At 41.7% G+C, this 15,330-nt stretch overlaps 1 protein-coding gene across 11 annotated transcripts in view; it reads left to right on the forward strand.

Moving 5' to 3' along the window:
- Positions 1-15,330, forward strand: part of KATNAL1 (katanin catalytic subunit A1 like 1) — a 43,527-nt gene that overhangs the window by 12,879 nt on the left and 15,318 nt on the right. For 10 of the 11 annotated variants that reach the window (XM_049823304.1, XM_049823301.1, XM_049823305.1 and 7 more), the window contains 3 exons: positions 5,707-5,867; positions 7,822-7,990; positions 15,167-15,291. In XM_049823304.1, coding sequence (XP_049679261.1) covers positions 5,707-5,867; positions 7,822-7,990; positions 15,167-15,291 — 455 coding nt within the window. Of the gene's footprint in view, positions 1-3,177; positions 3,280-5,706; positions 5,868-7,821; positions 7,991-15,166; positions 15,292-15,330 lie in introns of those variants that run through there. The other variant, XM_049823308.1, reaches the window with a different exon arrangement.

Consider the following 15,330-nt stretch of genomic DNA (forward strand, 5'->3'; position numbering starts at 1 on the left):
TAGGTGTCATTGTTTTCAAATTTCTGCAGGTTGGTCTGGATAGAATGGTATTCTGTGCAAGTATTTGGTGGCTTGTATTTCATGTCACACAGTCAGACAGCTTCAGCTTTGCAGCTGGGCACCCTGATTTCAAGGGTTCCTTGGGCTTGGTGCTGATAGTTGGGAGGAACATGAACATGTATCTTCTGCTCCTCTGGGAACAACTGACTGGCTCAGTTCCACTTGATGCAATACTGCTTCTGGGACTTCAAAATCAGCACTAACTGGGGGAGACAGATTGTGTTATTAGTCTGACATGACCTGCAGAACTTCAGAAGGGCAAAAGATGCATCCTGGAGGGTCCACAAAAGCAGTGATGTGACAATGTAAGAATTCTTCTGACCCTTTGGAAAATTAATTATCGTTGACCGTCTGAAAACTAGCTTGGCTAGGGGATATCAAGGACAACCTGCTCTGAAGACCCTTATTTGTTTTGCATCCAGGGAGTTCCCAGCTTGCTCTTGGGTGGCTGAGAGTAGCTCCATTCTTATCCTCACTCCTAGGCCTCTGAGCTCATTTGAAAAAGAAAAAGTTACTACTTTGCTGTGCTTTGAGGTTTGGCTGACACGTAGGCATAGTCATCCATGTAAACGCAGGCTGGGACTGGAAAAGTTCAAAATCAGAAGCAACTCATCTCTTTTTCTACTTAACAACAATAAAAGGTAGGTTAACTCCCATGACCGCTACTGTGAACTTTACTTGTGTTGGCATTCCCCCTGTTTATCCTGAAAGAGTTTCTTGGCTGTTGCAGTCTTTTTACTAGACAGCTGGCTTGTAGGAAAGAGCTGCTTCAGTGACAGTTCAGCAGCTGCAGAATGACAGCAGAACGTGCCCCCGGGAGATAGTACTGGCTTACGACAAGGCCAGCGGCTGTCGAGCAAAACCTGCTGCATGTTATAACCGTGTGCTCTGTGTTGCACAATATCTGAGAGCACAGGAGCCTCAGCCAGAGCTGAGGCAGGAGTTCAATGATTCCCAGAGTGCTTGGAGCAGCCAGCATGGCACCCTTACAGACCATGGTCACTGGTGCAGGTGATTGGGTGCACTGTATTCTTGCTTAAAGAATAAAGGATGATTTTAACTTTTTAAAAAATTTTAAACACATTTCAGTCAATCAGTGCTTATGTTGTTTTTGCTTCATGCCTAGCTTACTCCATAAGTAATTAAGGAATATTCTGCAGGTAACTCATGAAGAACTGTGATTACAGGAGCTATACTTTGACTCCATGGGATCAGACTGGGTTACAGGGCATCCATTTTGGGTATGGTTTAGGGAATTGTTATTTTCACTTTTTTAAAATGGAACTTGTTGAATAACTAACACTGATTGCAGGCAGTAATTTCAGGTTTGGAAAACATTTTTATAGAAACTTGATTGGTTTTGTACCAGCATGATATAATTTAAAAAAAACCCCAAACCACCTTATTTGTATTTACCAAGGTACAAATACCCGTGCTTATTGCTGTGGCAAGTTGTGTAGAAGTACAAGCTCTAGCATAGCAGATAAAAGCTGATGATGCCAAAGATACAACAGTTGCCAGATTGTGAAATACAAAGGAAGTCCCTGAAATGGTTTTTGGAACTACCACTAAGAAAGAGCAGACTCAACTCTTGGTCACTGTGTTATATACCCATATGTTAGGATGTGTTTTCTGCTTAGGTACTGTAAATCGTTAGGGCTGGAATGTCAAAACAAAGCTGTGGGGCCATCCCCTGGGCTTGAAGGGCTTTTTATCAGGCTTCCCAACATCACCCAATGCCCACGATGCTGCTTCTGTGGAGGAGGTAATGCGTCTGGTAGGGGCGGCTGGTGGAGTGTGGCTCTGGGGAGCAGGCAGTTTCGCATGGTAGCTGAAAGCCAGTTAACATTCCACTGTGCCAAGCTCTTTCCCACCTGGTCTTCCCTCCAGCTGCACCAGCTTCTCTCCCTCCTCTGCACCCTGCTGTTCATTCTCCTGGGATTCACCTGTTTGCTAAACCAGCAAAAGTGTCCTTTATTTTCTTTCAACCCTCCAAGGCTAATTTTCTGCCATTTTACCAAGCTGGGTTACTGTATTGAGATGCCAGCATTGAATCCAGAAGAGTGGCGGCAGAGTGTGGTTGGGGAGAAGAAGCAAGGAGAAGCAAGATCTTCCTATTTGGCAGTGATGAGCTGCTTACTTGGCTCATGCTATCTCCTGAAACTGCTTAAACATAAATAACCTAAAAGCTTTCTTCAGGCTCTTTACAACCTGAGCGGAAGCCCCCCGAGGGCACTGGCACCCAAGGGAAGGGTGTAACAGGAGGCAAAGAGACTGAGGGAGTCCAGACCAGTGATTTTCCCGTTTGCAGCCTTCCAAGGTTGCTTCAGAGTAGCACTGGTCACTCAAAGGTGCTGCTCAGTCACCTCCATAATTACGGCACAGCCCTTCTTGGCTCATGTCTGAGTTGTTTCTCAACTGCAAGAAACTCTTTCTGCACCTGTTTCATCTGACTCGGTTTCTTTAAGGCCTCTAGGAATTTATCAGTTGGTTTTCCTTTGTGGTCCTGTTCTTTGAGTACCTTGAGGGTTTTTTGTTGGTTGGTTTGCCAGGTACTGTCTAAGAGGTAAGGGTGTGTATTTCAGAGTTTGGTCTGCTCAAGTCTAGATAAGAGATGACCAGCAGTTGTTATTCTATTTTCAGCTTCCAATGCATCAAAGGCTCACTTTCTCTCAATTCTCAGATACTGTCCTCCTTGCTGGTCCAGAGACCTGAATGACAGCACTCCGGCCCTCAGTGCTAGCAAGTTGTTCTCCACCAACTTGTCCGCATGTGTTGGAAGGCTGGTAGAAGGAATCCTGTCTGTATTCCTGGAGCACTGGAGTAGGAAGCGGCTGTCTCTCATGGAGCAGTGCCCTGGAGGATTTATGCTGTATCATTCCTTTGTACCTCACAGCAGCTGTTTGGCTGGATTTATTTTTGGACAGGAGGGATGCGTGTTAGACAGTTTGAAGGAACCAAATTAGTAATCAATCACATTTGTAACTCAGCTGGAAGTTCTTGCATTGGGGGATGTGTCTGCTGATTGTGTGATGAGAAAGCAAAGAGAGCAAAGCAGGGCGGGGCGGGGGGGGGGGGAACGGGACGGGGTGACATGTCAAGCATTGACTGTCTTTACCAGAGCAATCCTGCCTGAGCTGGATGTTCCGTGTCTTTGGAAAGATACAGCTACCCCATCTGAACCAGCAAGAAGGCTGCTCTGCACTGTGAAGCGATCAGGTTCGTCCCATACCCAAGGCTCTGTTTGTACAGATGCACATAGAGGTTCTAGTGAAGTAAATGCAGTGTTGCAAGAGCTGTGCAGGGCCTTGGGGATTTACCATTCACTTTGCTTCTGTCCTTGCTGGTATCTTGCTGACAACAGTTATATATTTTTCTTCTTAAACAAGGTTTAAGTGTTAAACCAGAGAAGAATTTCTCTGTGCTGCTGAAATCTTCTATTTTGTCCTTTTGGTGGGAAAATTCCTGGAAAATATTAGAGTAGGACAATACATTACTGTGGGATGTATCTGGTAGTATTTTAGGAGAACTGTAGGATCCAGAAGGGGGTGATGTATGTTTGTTACTGAGTGCTGACCATTTAGTCATTCAGTCTTTTATACACCATACCCAGCAAATGGTTATGTCAGCACTTTCTGTCTTGAAGTTGCCCCACCAAAAGTGGAGGGCGGCTGCTGATGCTCTTTTGAATATATAGAGCAGGCTGGGTGAGGAAAGACGCTGTTCTGAGAGGGGAGATGAGAGTCTGCAGAGAAAAATGGGATGAGCAGGTGAAAATAAGGCTGGAAGAGGCATGCTTCTGAATGTGTGCTGACAAGACACCTCACCGTGCACATACCCATCGTGGTTCCTTTACAAGCACACTGGGAGATGGGAAGATCTCAGGCTAGCGGTCACATCTTTTCACCAGTAAGCACCATTAGCAAGAACAGTCATAAGATGTGATGCAGTTTAGTAGTAGTTCCCTGATCTGCTGTTGCTATATTTATAACCTCAGCAGACAGTCTGGATATGCAGACTTCCATTCTCCTGATCCTCTCGATTACTCGCAATCTGCTCAGGATATGCACAGCAAAGAGAGTCTGGATTTCAGGCAGCATCATTGACATCTGTGGATAGTGTCCTCAGTTGCCTTCCTCTATTTGCCACAAAGTGAAGCCTGGCTGCAGCATTTCCAGGCAATATTTTTCCCAGCTTTTTTTAACGTGGATGTATGACATGAGCACAGCTGGATGCCTGGTGTCTTTCCTTGGCTTTCTTGTAAGCTGACTTCAGATCCTGGCTTTTGATTCAGCCTTGCAGGGTATGCTAGTTTTAGCCTCACTCAGTAGTGTGCCTGGTGGCAGCCTGCAAATATCCTCACTATAGTGTTTCTTCACAAGAGCTTTTAGAGCCTCTGTGCCTTTCCAGTAGGGTCAGGATGCCTCTAGCTCCAGCTGTGAGCCTGTAACAGGCAAGATTCACATTGGCCTGAGGTAATCCTAGCTGCAGAGCGCCAATACTGATTTCTAGGCATGCATAGCAATGCATGAATTAGTTTTAGCTGTGCACCAACACTTCGGTGAAGAGGTGACATCTGGGTGTTATGACCCTGAAGTAGGTAAAAACCAAAGTAAGCACGGAGCTTGATCCTGCCGGATGAAAAGCATCACTGAGTGTAGGTGGAAAACTGGTAAGATGCAGTACGAGTGCACTCATGTGAATCCTAGTACATCTTAAGCTAATGCACTGAAAGCTTATGCTTCTGAGCAAGAATGTACAATGCTGGTTTTGGCTGCTGGTGTGTGCTAAGAATTGGTGACCTTAGCTTACAAAACTTGAGCTTGTAACAAACCATATCACTTAAAACTTAGCAAATTTCTACACAGATTTTATTTTTCCTAGGTTTCATGGAAGAAAATTGAAATGAACAAATATCAAGTAAATAACCTTGAAATTATTGCAGTACTAATTCCCTGACTAGTGGCAATAGAAACTTCAAGTGTAAAATTCAGCTGCATAATTCTGCAACCTGATTTCTTTCTGAGACATTGTTTCCTCTAATTTTTATTTCACTTACTCTACTTATCATTTGAACTTATGCTATAGGGTGTTAAAGTTCCCATTTTCTGTTCTAATCTTTGCAGTCCACCAAAGAATTGGCTTGTGTTTTGACTGTATGATGATGTTGTGCCCCTCACAAAGTTAATTTTGTAATACTATATTTTAATGATTTAGCCAGTTTTATAACTAGGACCTTGGAGACTGTAATCAGAGAAGTTCTTTTATGCCAGAGTAGTAGCAAATATGTTAAAGATCTGCCAACAGCACCCTTACTAGTATAAAAGTGTGTGTATGTGTGCATATATGTCAACGTGCACACATAAATCTAAGCATCAGCACATGTTATGGAAGAGTGATCGCTGTGTTGGCAATCATGTCTGGTCATGACATTGACAGGCAGGAAGATGAACTCAACAGAGATTCAATTGCTTATGCTGTTGTTAAAGATCTATTGTCAGCCTGATAGGTCTGGGGTTTGTGAATGGAAAGGCTTGGGAGTCCCTGCTTTTGAGGGTGGCGTGTGTTTTGAGGTACTTTCTATGGGTTTTAAAAAAAAAAAGTTTGAATTGTAATAATTTTTAAATAATGTGTGTGTTTCTCAAGGTCCGACAAGAATTAGTTGAAGAATATGAACAAGTTAAGGGCATTGTCAACACTTTAGAGAGTTTTAAAATGGATAGACCTGCAGATATCCCTGTATCCTGTCAAGATGAGCCTTTTCGAGATCCTGCTGTTTGGCCCCCTCCTGTTCCAGCTGAACACAGGTAATGAGAGGCTCAAGCAGCGTGGGTGGAATAAAGTTGGATTGCCATAATTTTATGTTCTTTTTTGAATGCATCCGTAATGTGAAAAGCACATTTCATTTACACCTTAGTCATTTGTAATAAAGAATTATTATAATTTATAGGGGAATAAAAGTAATTAAACTACAGTTGCATTTATTGTTCTAAAGAAAGTCTCTCCTTTATTCTGGTAGGAGTGACTAGCTAAGTGCCTGGAACTAGAATCTGCTGGAGAGTTAGTGACTTTCTCATGTGCAGGGAGAAAACTTTTCCATTTCAGTTTATTTAAGCAGTTGAATTCACTGATGGCTGAGGAGTCGGTAAGGGGCTGGAACTGAAGGATCTTGAAGGACATGATGGTTAGAAATTGCTCCCTAGCTACAGATAATATGACCTGTGTTTAATCCATTAGTTAGTTTTATTGCTAAACATGTTCTGTTATACATGGTGTTTCTCTTCTGTAAACGCTTTTAAGGTAACTTTAATTAGCTGAAAGTTTTTTCAAAATAGATGCTTGTGCGTTCTCTGAAATCCCTATTTTCACCCTAATAGAGCTTGACACAGGTTGTTGGAAACAACAAATCTGATTTAAAAATAAGAATAACATTTATCATGCCAACATTTTTCTAACATTATAGTAGCAAAGAATTTTAATGTGTGTATACTCACATAAGCAAAGGAACAAATTAAAATGGGAGACCTTGGTTGACAGAAAGAAATGCCAAATTTACTTGTAAATTTATGTGCTTTATGATTATCAGACAAATGGATCTTCACTTTTCAAAAAACTCTAAGAATGTAAGTGCAAAATAATATAAACGCTGATTACTTTTGTGAGTGGTAGAAATGATTATCAGAATCTTTGTGGTAATGTTACGTGAAGTGCCAGATGTATTTATTCTTGTATCTTTCTTAGAGGTAAAGGCCCAATAGTTTATCTTCTTTTTTAAGCTGAAATTTAAATCTTGTGCAAATAAGTAAGGGAAATTAGCCACTCTTCTATGCTGTTAAGTTTGATGAAAATGTATACAAAGCGAAAGGTAACAGTTGTATCCAGCAGTGTGTTTAAGCCTGTAGTCTTTTTAAGCCATATTCCAGGAAACTGTTTTTGGAGTTAGCAAATTTTGAGTTACTGAAAACAAGAATCAGTAGAAGGTTTCATAGGGGGCACTAATTAAAGTCGGGTGACATTCCTGGCCATTTATTTTAGTTCTATATTTCAAGTCCAATGCCTAGAACAAAATGACTGTGACGTTTTGTCTTAAAAGCAAATCCTTTCTTCTCGTGCCACTGCTGAGTTCTCTTTGACATTGTGGGTGATGCACACAAGTATAGGTGGTTGCAGTTTGGCTCTGTTTGCTTTTGCTTTCTAGGCAATTTTTACTTTTTGACATTTTCACACAGGGGAATGAAGTCAGAGGTAGGAGGATTGTTTTAAAATTCTCCCTCCTTTGTTTTTGGGCCTGTCAAAGGTATTAGCCAGCTTATTTTTTCTTTTTTAAAGTTTTTTCACCAGGAATGTCATCTGGTCGTGTAGAACTTGTGCATATGAATGTAGCCTAACACAATCTCCTGGTCTGGAGTCAGAAGAAAATACAGTTTGAAGACTTCTAGTAAATTGTTTCCTCTTTTGTTACATGTGTGTTGGTTTGCTGTAAGATTGGTTAGGAATACTGATCTAATAGTATTGGTAATTTTCTTTTTTTCCTCTGTTGAAACTTTTTTTTCCTTTTGTATTTTTTTCTTACTTTGAGTGTCAGACAGAACCAGAAATATGTTGCTGGATTTGCAGATACAGGGAGATAAGACTTAGGGGCTTGTCAGCTTTAGTAATAATGCACTAAGGGAATTAATGAAAAACTAGAATCCTTCCTTCTTAATGTTGCTCTTTTTTCACTGTTTTTAGCATGTTTTTGTTGTGGTTGCTTGTTGTTAGGGCTCCACCTCAGATAAAACGTCCCAACCGAGAGGTAAAACCTTTGAGGAAAGAATCACCAGGACTGCAGCCCCGTGGGCCTGCGGGCAGAGCGCACGCGGTATCCAAGGGTGAGAAGTCTACGGGCAGCCGCGAAAGGGAATCGAGAGCTAGAGGACGAGATGACAAGGTAAGAAGTGGGAAAGAACGTGGCAGGGAGGAGTTGTGATGTGGCAGGTGGCAAAGGGAAGCATTATTAGTTTTAGGTCTTTAATACAGATAATAATAAAAAGCCACAATAATCCCATGCAAGAAAACTTGGTGCTTTCCTCTTGCCTCATGGACAAAGCGTGTATCATGGGGATATATAGTAATAATGACAGCAAATTAAGGAAAATTCTGTCTTGTTTGCTCTGTCTTGATTTGAGAAGATTTTTTGATAGGGAGGAAGCATGGTGGCCTGTTGCTTGGGGGTTTCTTATCATCTCAGTTAGAGCATGGGCTTGACTCTAATACATCAGTGTCAATCAGGTGTAAAGTACCTTCTCCTCTTTCTCTGCCACCCTTTTTTAAAAAAAAAAGGAATCCAATTCAGGTATTTTGTAAAGATTTTCATGTAAAAAGTGCAAAAGTGAAACCAGTGCCCTTCTCTAGACTTCAAGCATTGTGAGTGGAGTTGCACAGTACCATTGCCTCTGCCACACCATAGTAAAATTTAGGTATGCCTAGAAGTTCAGGACAGTTCTGTAAATGCATTGATGCTAGGTAAATCTGTGGCAAATTATTTGAAGTTAAATATTTGAAAATGATGTGAGGGAGACATAGTAAAAGCAAACTTAGCAACTTTCATTTTCTCTAGTTTGTGGAAAGGGTTTTGTACTTATTATAGTGTTTAGGAAGATGCTTCTTGGAAAGGCTTTGTTTTAAAAATAAAAACAATGAAATAAATTAGAAGTTGGAAATTCTTTCCTCTCAAGACCCATGAAAAAGAAGCAGCACTGAAGTGAAAGGAAACGAGAAACAGTGATTTGCTATCAAGTAGTGATGTCAAAGGCAGGACTGTTTTGTGGCTGAAAAAAAGGTCTGTGTGCAAATTGCTGTTTCTGACACACTTGGATTTTTAAGTTTAACTGTGGAGTCAGTGCCAGGAACCCAAGGAATCTGTGGTATAAATGATACAAGTCAAGAGTGTACCGAAGTTTTACTTTCCTGACAGACAGAGATACAACCAGCCCCTTCCTATGGGGGCACACAGTATTGTACAGATATCGATAGATGAATAAGAAAATATTTAGGCCAGTTTTCTTCCAAATTAATTTGGATAGTCCCTTTGTGGCCTTTCTATTACAGGTTACTTTTTCACAGTGCAGAAAGAACTCAAATATACTCTTTTTCCATCATGAATTGCTTTTCTGATACACAGGAAAAGTATTAAGTCATCCCAGCCCTTATTACCATCTGTAGGTAGGGCCAGGCAAATTTTCAGCAGTGCCACTGAGTGACTGCACAGATCAAGTTTAATCACTTTAGAAATCTCTCTACCTTGGATCAGTAAGATTTAAAATAACAAGTGTGCATCCTGCAAGCTATAAAAATCTTGCGAAGATCTGTGAAATTATTTACAGTTCTGTCAGCTATATGGGGAATTGGAGCTGTGGTGTGTGACAGGTTCACCAGATGTGCTTGTGTAAGGCAGCCTTCAAAGTCTTAGCTCTAATGAGAGTGAACTCTGCTCTCAAAGCTTTCCGGTGATGAGCATTATAGAGCTTTACTATAAGGAGCCCACGACAACATGACTTGTACAATACTTGTCTCTGGGAATAATGCGATTAGCAACACTACTGCTGTCAGATGGAGGAAGAGTCATGAAGGTGTTCCATTTAATATAGTACATTTTAAACACTACTCTTATCTGAATAAATTGGTCACTAGGTGGCAGAAGGAAAATATGTCTACTCTTCAAAAAATACCAACACATGTGCTCTTGGTTTTGCCTTTGTCTGGTTACTTTGTGGTTATTTGACTTTCTTTGTCTGGTATATATATGCACAAATCACACCAGGTTACAAATTCTCACATGTTGTATGACCATTTTTGCATGGCATCCATAATTTTCTTTTGAAGAAAATTTTGAATGAAACAGGAAGTAGCCAGGCATGGGAAATGAGAGAAGTTAATGCAATGTTCCATATTTTGCACACAGGCATGAAACTTCCCTTGCAGTTTTATCCTTTCTTAGTTTGCCAGGGTTTGTGTTCTTCAGTTTCTGAACTAAAGCTACAAGGATCTTACCTCTGTAGCCTACTATGTTGAATCAAACAGCTTTGGTAACTCTTCATGTTCGGTTAAAAACAATAGGGAAAAACTGAAGCCTTGAACTAGGTAACCAGGTACCTGTTTTCTCATAATAAATGTTTCAGCTCTGTAGTTCTTCTCTTTGGGTAGTTGGTTAGGACTACTTAGAACATGTAATGAAGATGGATGCCATATCCATTTCCTAAGATGTTGGTTGCAGTGTAATAGGTTGTACGCTGTCCTGGCTATAATATCGCAGTGCAATATGCATATTTATTTGTGATAATTTGTCAAGGTAAATATAGCTATAGTATGTATGTTTTAGAAATGTTTTGTCTCACTTTACACATTATGCCTTCTTTCACTATTTCTCCTTCCCAGACCATATAATCTTTTCACTCTGACTGTAACCATCTTGGGATAAGGAGTTTTAACCTGACTATGCCTGTAAAATGACCTTTTGTAGTGCTATATAAAATAATTTTGAAGTGCAACCCACTGGATAGTGTTTATCTACCAAACCCTTATATTTACGTGTTTCTTTTTCTAAAATACTGCTTTCAAGTGCTTCTTCCTTCTTAGTTCCACTGGAAATTATTAGGCTTGTTCTCAAGGTACCTTCTGCTGTATCATTGCCAAGAATTGTAGCTTCTGTTCAGGAGTTCAGCTTAAAGAGGCAGCATGAATGCTACCTGTATGTCTTTTAGAAATTGTATAATACCATATCTAAGCCCTAGAAAACATTTTTAGGAGTACTCTTTAGATTATTTTAGATTGTCAGTGGACAAGGACATTAGATATTGCGAAGGATGTGAAATAGACAAGGGCTGTGCTGCCATATCAGTGGATATTAAAATTGATGAAGATATGACTTTAAAAATTTAATTATTTTTGCTTGATTATTCTGATATGCATCATCGGAAGCAAAGGCAAGGTAGATTACAGGAATATGGATGTGAGATGAGGTAGTCATATTTAGGTGGAGGCACAGACCTCCATGCATTGGGACTGGAAGGCTGCATTATCTCTATCCAAGAATGCTGAAAGAACCAGGAGGTGAAAATGCAGGGTTGAGAGCAGAGATTTCCAGTAAAATCCATTGGGTCTGCTGTTGACTCATGTGAATGGTGAGTTGTGTTGACCTGCCTGTATTTAGAAGGGGACAGGAAAGGTCATTCAGGCAATTGGAGTTGTTAATTTTGCCTAAACAGTGTGCAAAGTTTTACAACAAATTTAGAACGGACAAAAAGTGAAAGACTTGGGACTAACTGGAAAGTGGAATAAAGTGAAATATGATTTCTTAAGCAGAAGGTGTTGCCTTTGCCAGCACTTTCTTTAGAGTTCCAGTTAACGTCTTAGAGAAAGAAATTAATCTACCTGGATGCCACATGGGAAGCAATTAGTTAATCTAGTGAGTGTATGGTGTAGAAGAATTGTAAGGTGGGGAGGAATTAGGCAGCAAGGAGAATGTTAACAAGTGGTACTGAAAGAAAAAGTATCAGTAAACTGGTAAATCATTTATGGATTTCCTCAAGACTCGAGGTTGACTCTTGTTTTATCTTTATTTTATATATATATGTTTTATATATAATTAATGACCTTGGCACAAAAAAGAGGCATGCGCTAATTAAATTTGCTGGTGACACCAAGCTGGGAGGCAGCATCACCAAAAGAGGAGAATAAGGCTGTTGTACAGGAGGAGTTGGATGACACTGTGCTGGAGTCATGGAAATGGGATAATGTTCAGCGGTGCAGAGCAGCAGGCCCTGTACTTGGAGACAAGAATTTCTGCCAGGAGCTAGGAGCTCAGCAGTGTAGGAGTAGAAAGACTTGGATGTATCAGCAGAAATCGGATCAGGCTAAACTTTCATTTGGCACATCACCTTTTCCTGGTGGTGATGGGAAAGGCTGGCGGCCGGAGTGAGGCGCAACCAGGTGCCACCTTTGGCTTTGGCAGCAAGAGGTGGAGAGTGCATCTGGCAATTGTTGCTCCGGCATGTTCACATGTAGCGGGAAGAGTCTGCAGGAAAGTAAGATGTCTACAGGACCCAGTTCTGGTCATTTAAGCTGCCAGGGTTATCCTATGTGATTGATCTGTTCGAGGTTGCGTCTAAGGCAGCAGTATGATACAGCTGTGGAAATTAATGTAAATTAAATCCTAGGCCCAGTTTGTTGAGGTGTTACCAGCAGAGAGAAGACATACTATTATTAGGAGGCCCTGGTGAGACAGAAGCTGGAGTATACTGTGTACATTTCAACAGCTGTGCTCAAGAAAGATGTATTCGTATTTAGAGGACACAAAAAAAAAAGGGCTGCCAAAGTGAACAGGTAATTGTGTTCAGCTTGTGTTCCAAGAGGAGACTTAACTTGGTTTGGTAAAAGAAGGCAGAGCTCACCTGTGCTGTAAGTACGTCAGGGTGTTGGACACATCAGTGAGACAACTGCCGAAACTAATGCACAAACTTAGTACAAGAGTAGAAATAGATTCATTTTGGAAACAAGGTTTTTGTTCCAGTGGAGTGGTACAGGCCTGATACCCCTTCCTGACGGAAAGCCCAGCCAATTTTTTAAATGTGTTTAAGTCAGAGTTTTGTTGGCTGAGGAGAAGGTTATGTGATGGGATTGCCAAGGGGACTGGGTGGGAACAGTCCTGTGTACCTCTGTCTGTTGGCATACCTTCTTAAGAGAGAAGCCATCGCAGCAGCTTTATTTAAAGCTGTTTTGAGAAAGTAATTCCACAAGAAGAGATGAGGTTATGACTGGAAAAATTATGCTTACTCCTGCTGCCTGGATGCAGGTGACACTTTTTAAAATTATTTTTTTCTAGTCTCTGCTCACTTACCTGCTGACTGAGGATTGCATGTTGCACCAGTTTGGGACCAACACTGACAATCTTATTAGATACGAAAACCGTAAATACTTTAAATCTTGGTTTAATTCTGGAACTGAAAAACTTGAAGCATTCAGTGTCACTAAAACGATAGCCAAGGTGATGCTGAAAGCACATCTCCCAGTTGGCCGTTCTTTCCCCTCTGTTGCCAAGACATGCCGCAAGCAGCAGGAAAAATAACTGTCCCAGGAAAAGCGGTGAGTATCGCAGGACCTGGCCGCAGGGGTTTTGGGGCAGGCCAGGCCCTTTCTTCCCCCCTTTCTTTCTGGGTTTTTTTTCTGCTTCTTTGAGCTGCATCACACCCGCGCCTGGAGTTGCCTGCATTGCCTGATTGGCATGTTCGCCACCTTTCTGGCACAGCAACCAGGCTGTGCCCAGATCTGCCAGCCCGGGCTCGGGTACGGAGGTTTGATCGGCTGCTTCAGCCTCCTCCACAGTGCGCTGCAGCGATCCGCCCTGCCTTCTCCTGCTTTTTAAAGCCTGCCTTAACTCTGGTTCACCCAGAAAAAAACCAAAACATCTGATTTGTTTTGAGATGTGCAGAAAAATTCTACCACTAGGAAAACCAGTCCGTTGCAGAGGGATAGGAGAGACTTGCATAACAAAGACAGACAGCAGATACCTTTCATTCATTGTCATTTTTTTTTCCTTCTTTCTTTTTTTATAGTTACATTTGAATTCCCTTTTCTCTCTCCTGAAATCTTCCAAACTCTACAGGGCTTTTTTTCTCTGTTTCCTTTTTATGCCAGACCATTACATTTTTGACACCAGCTTTTTGTGTAAACACAACTTTCAGCTTTCTTTCCATTGCAAAAAACTGATCTGGGAATACTAAACAACACAGAGTTCACTTGGAAGCAAGAAATAAAAACAGTGGGAAGATAAACTGCTCCCTCACAGGCCTTGTGGGCAAACGGCAACTGGGAGGGGTGTAATAATCGCTACCTTTTTCTTTTTCCACTGCGAGGTTATTTGTGTGTTTCCAGCTGCCTCTCGGCCCGCCTTTGCCTAGGCTGCTTTTGTCCAGCCAGCTGGGATTCTTGCTTGCTGATAGTGTTTAGAAGCTGAGCTAAGAGTCCTAAAGTAGCTCCCTAGTCAGCCTCCTTCATTAAAACAGTGCAGCTGCTTTTCAGGCACCGCAGAACGCTGCTGTGGATCTGGGAGGGGAAGCAGTTTCCTTCTGAAGTGGGAGAGGAGGAGCGTGAACCCTGGTGCTTGAAAAGGAAAATGTTAGTTCACCCCTATAAGCTTAATGGCACTGTGGAGGTATAACCAGAAACTCCGGGCCGTCTGGGGCAGACGCAGCGTGTGGCTCGGTCACCGAATGAGCATTGGCACACTGCAGAAATTGTTGTAGTTCAAAGAAGCCTGGGTGACTTGGGAGCTTCTTCAGGGCTTTTGGTGCAGCCTTTAAATAAATATGACCTTTTAGAAGCTTTTTAACTGTTTGTGGAGCTGGCCTGTGAATGAGAGGAGGGAAATAGATAGTTTGCTGGTGAGGAAAGGAGAAATTGCTGGGCAGAAAGGCTTTAATTAAACAAAGGGAGGAGATCTTCTTGGTTTTCCTCCATCAAAGACAATAGGTGTAACAGCTTTTGTGTTCCTTTTCAGTGATGATGCGGTGCCAGTTGTTTAGCTCTGGCAGGTAGTGTGGCAGGTGTAGCATCTTCAAAATATGCTTTGAATACTCTGGTCTTTAGCCAGGAGTTAATGTAGCATTAAGTCGCAACACAGCCTGCTTTGTGAGGCTGTTTCTGCATTTGTTTCTGCATTTCAGCTGGCCAGGAAGAGTGTCGGTTGTCTGAAGAGTGGTTTAGCACTGTTAAGAGAGTCTGGTTTGCTGCTTTAAAACCAACCGACTGACTGACCAACAAACCAACCAACCCACCATGATACGTAGTGAGCTCTGATGGGGTTTTATCACTATGAGCTGCATCTGTGAAGGAAGCATGGTGCTGTTGCGGTGGAAGCAACCACAGATATTTGGGGACTCTTTGTGGAGTGTAGGGTGTGAACGTGTTGGTTTTGCTGGCCATCATGGTGCTGAGATAGCGGTGTTAAAGCTTGATACCTTCTTGTGGCTTCTGCAGAGGTGAACCACATGATATTGTTATATATTGCTAGTAAAGGATATGTTGAAAGAATAATGTCCTTACAAGCCTGTGTGACTTTCACTTCTAGGGAAAGAAAATATCCCAGGAAGTTGGTGATGGGGAAATTCCAAAATTTGATGGAGCGGGTTACGACAAAGACTTGGTCGAAGCTCTTGAAAGGGACATTGTATCAAGGAATCCGAGCATTCACTGGTATGAGGATTTTCTTAATTCAAGTTTTTTTGCTAGTGT

The sequence above is a fragment of the Accipiter gentilis genome, chromosome 19, assembly GCF_929443795.1.
Source record: "Accipiter gentilis chromosome 19, bAccGen1.1, whole genome shotgun sequence".
Lineage (NCBI taxonomy): Eukaryota > Metazoa > Chordata > Aves > Accipitriformes > Accipitridae > Astur > Astur gentilis.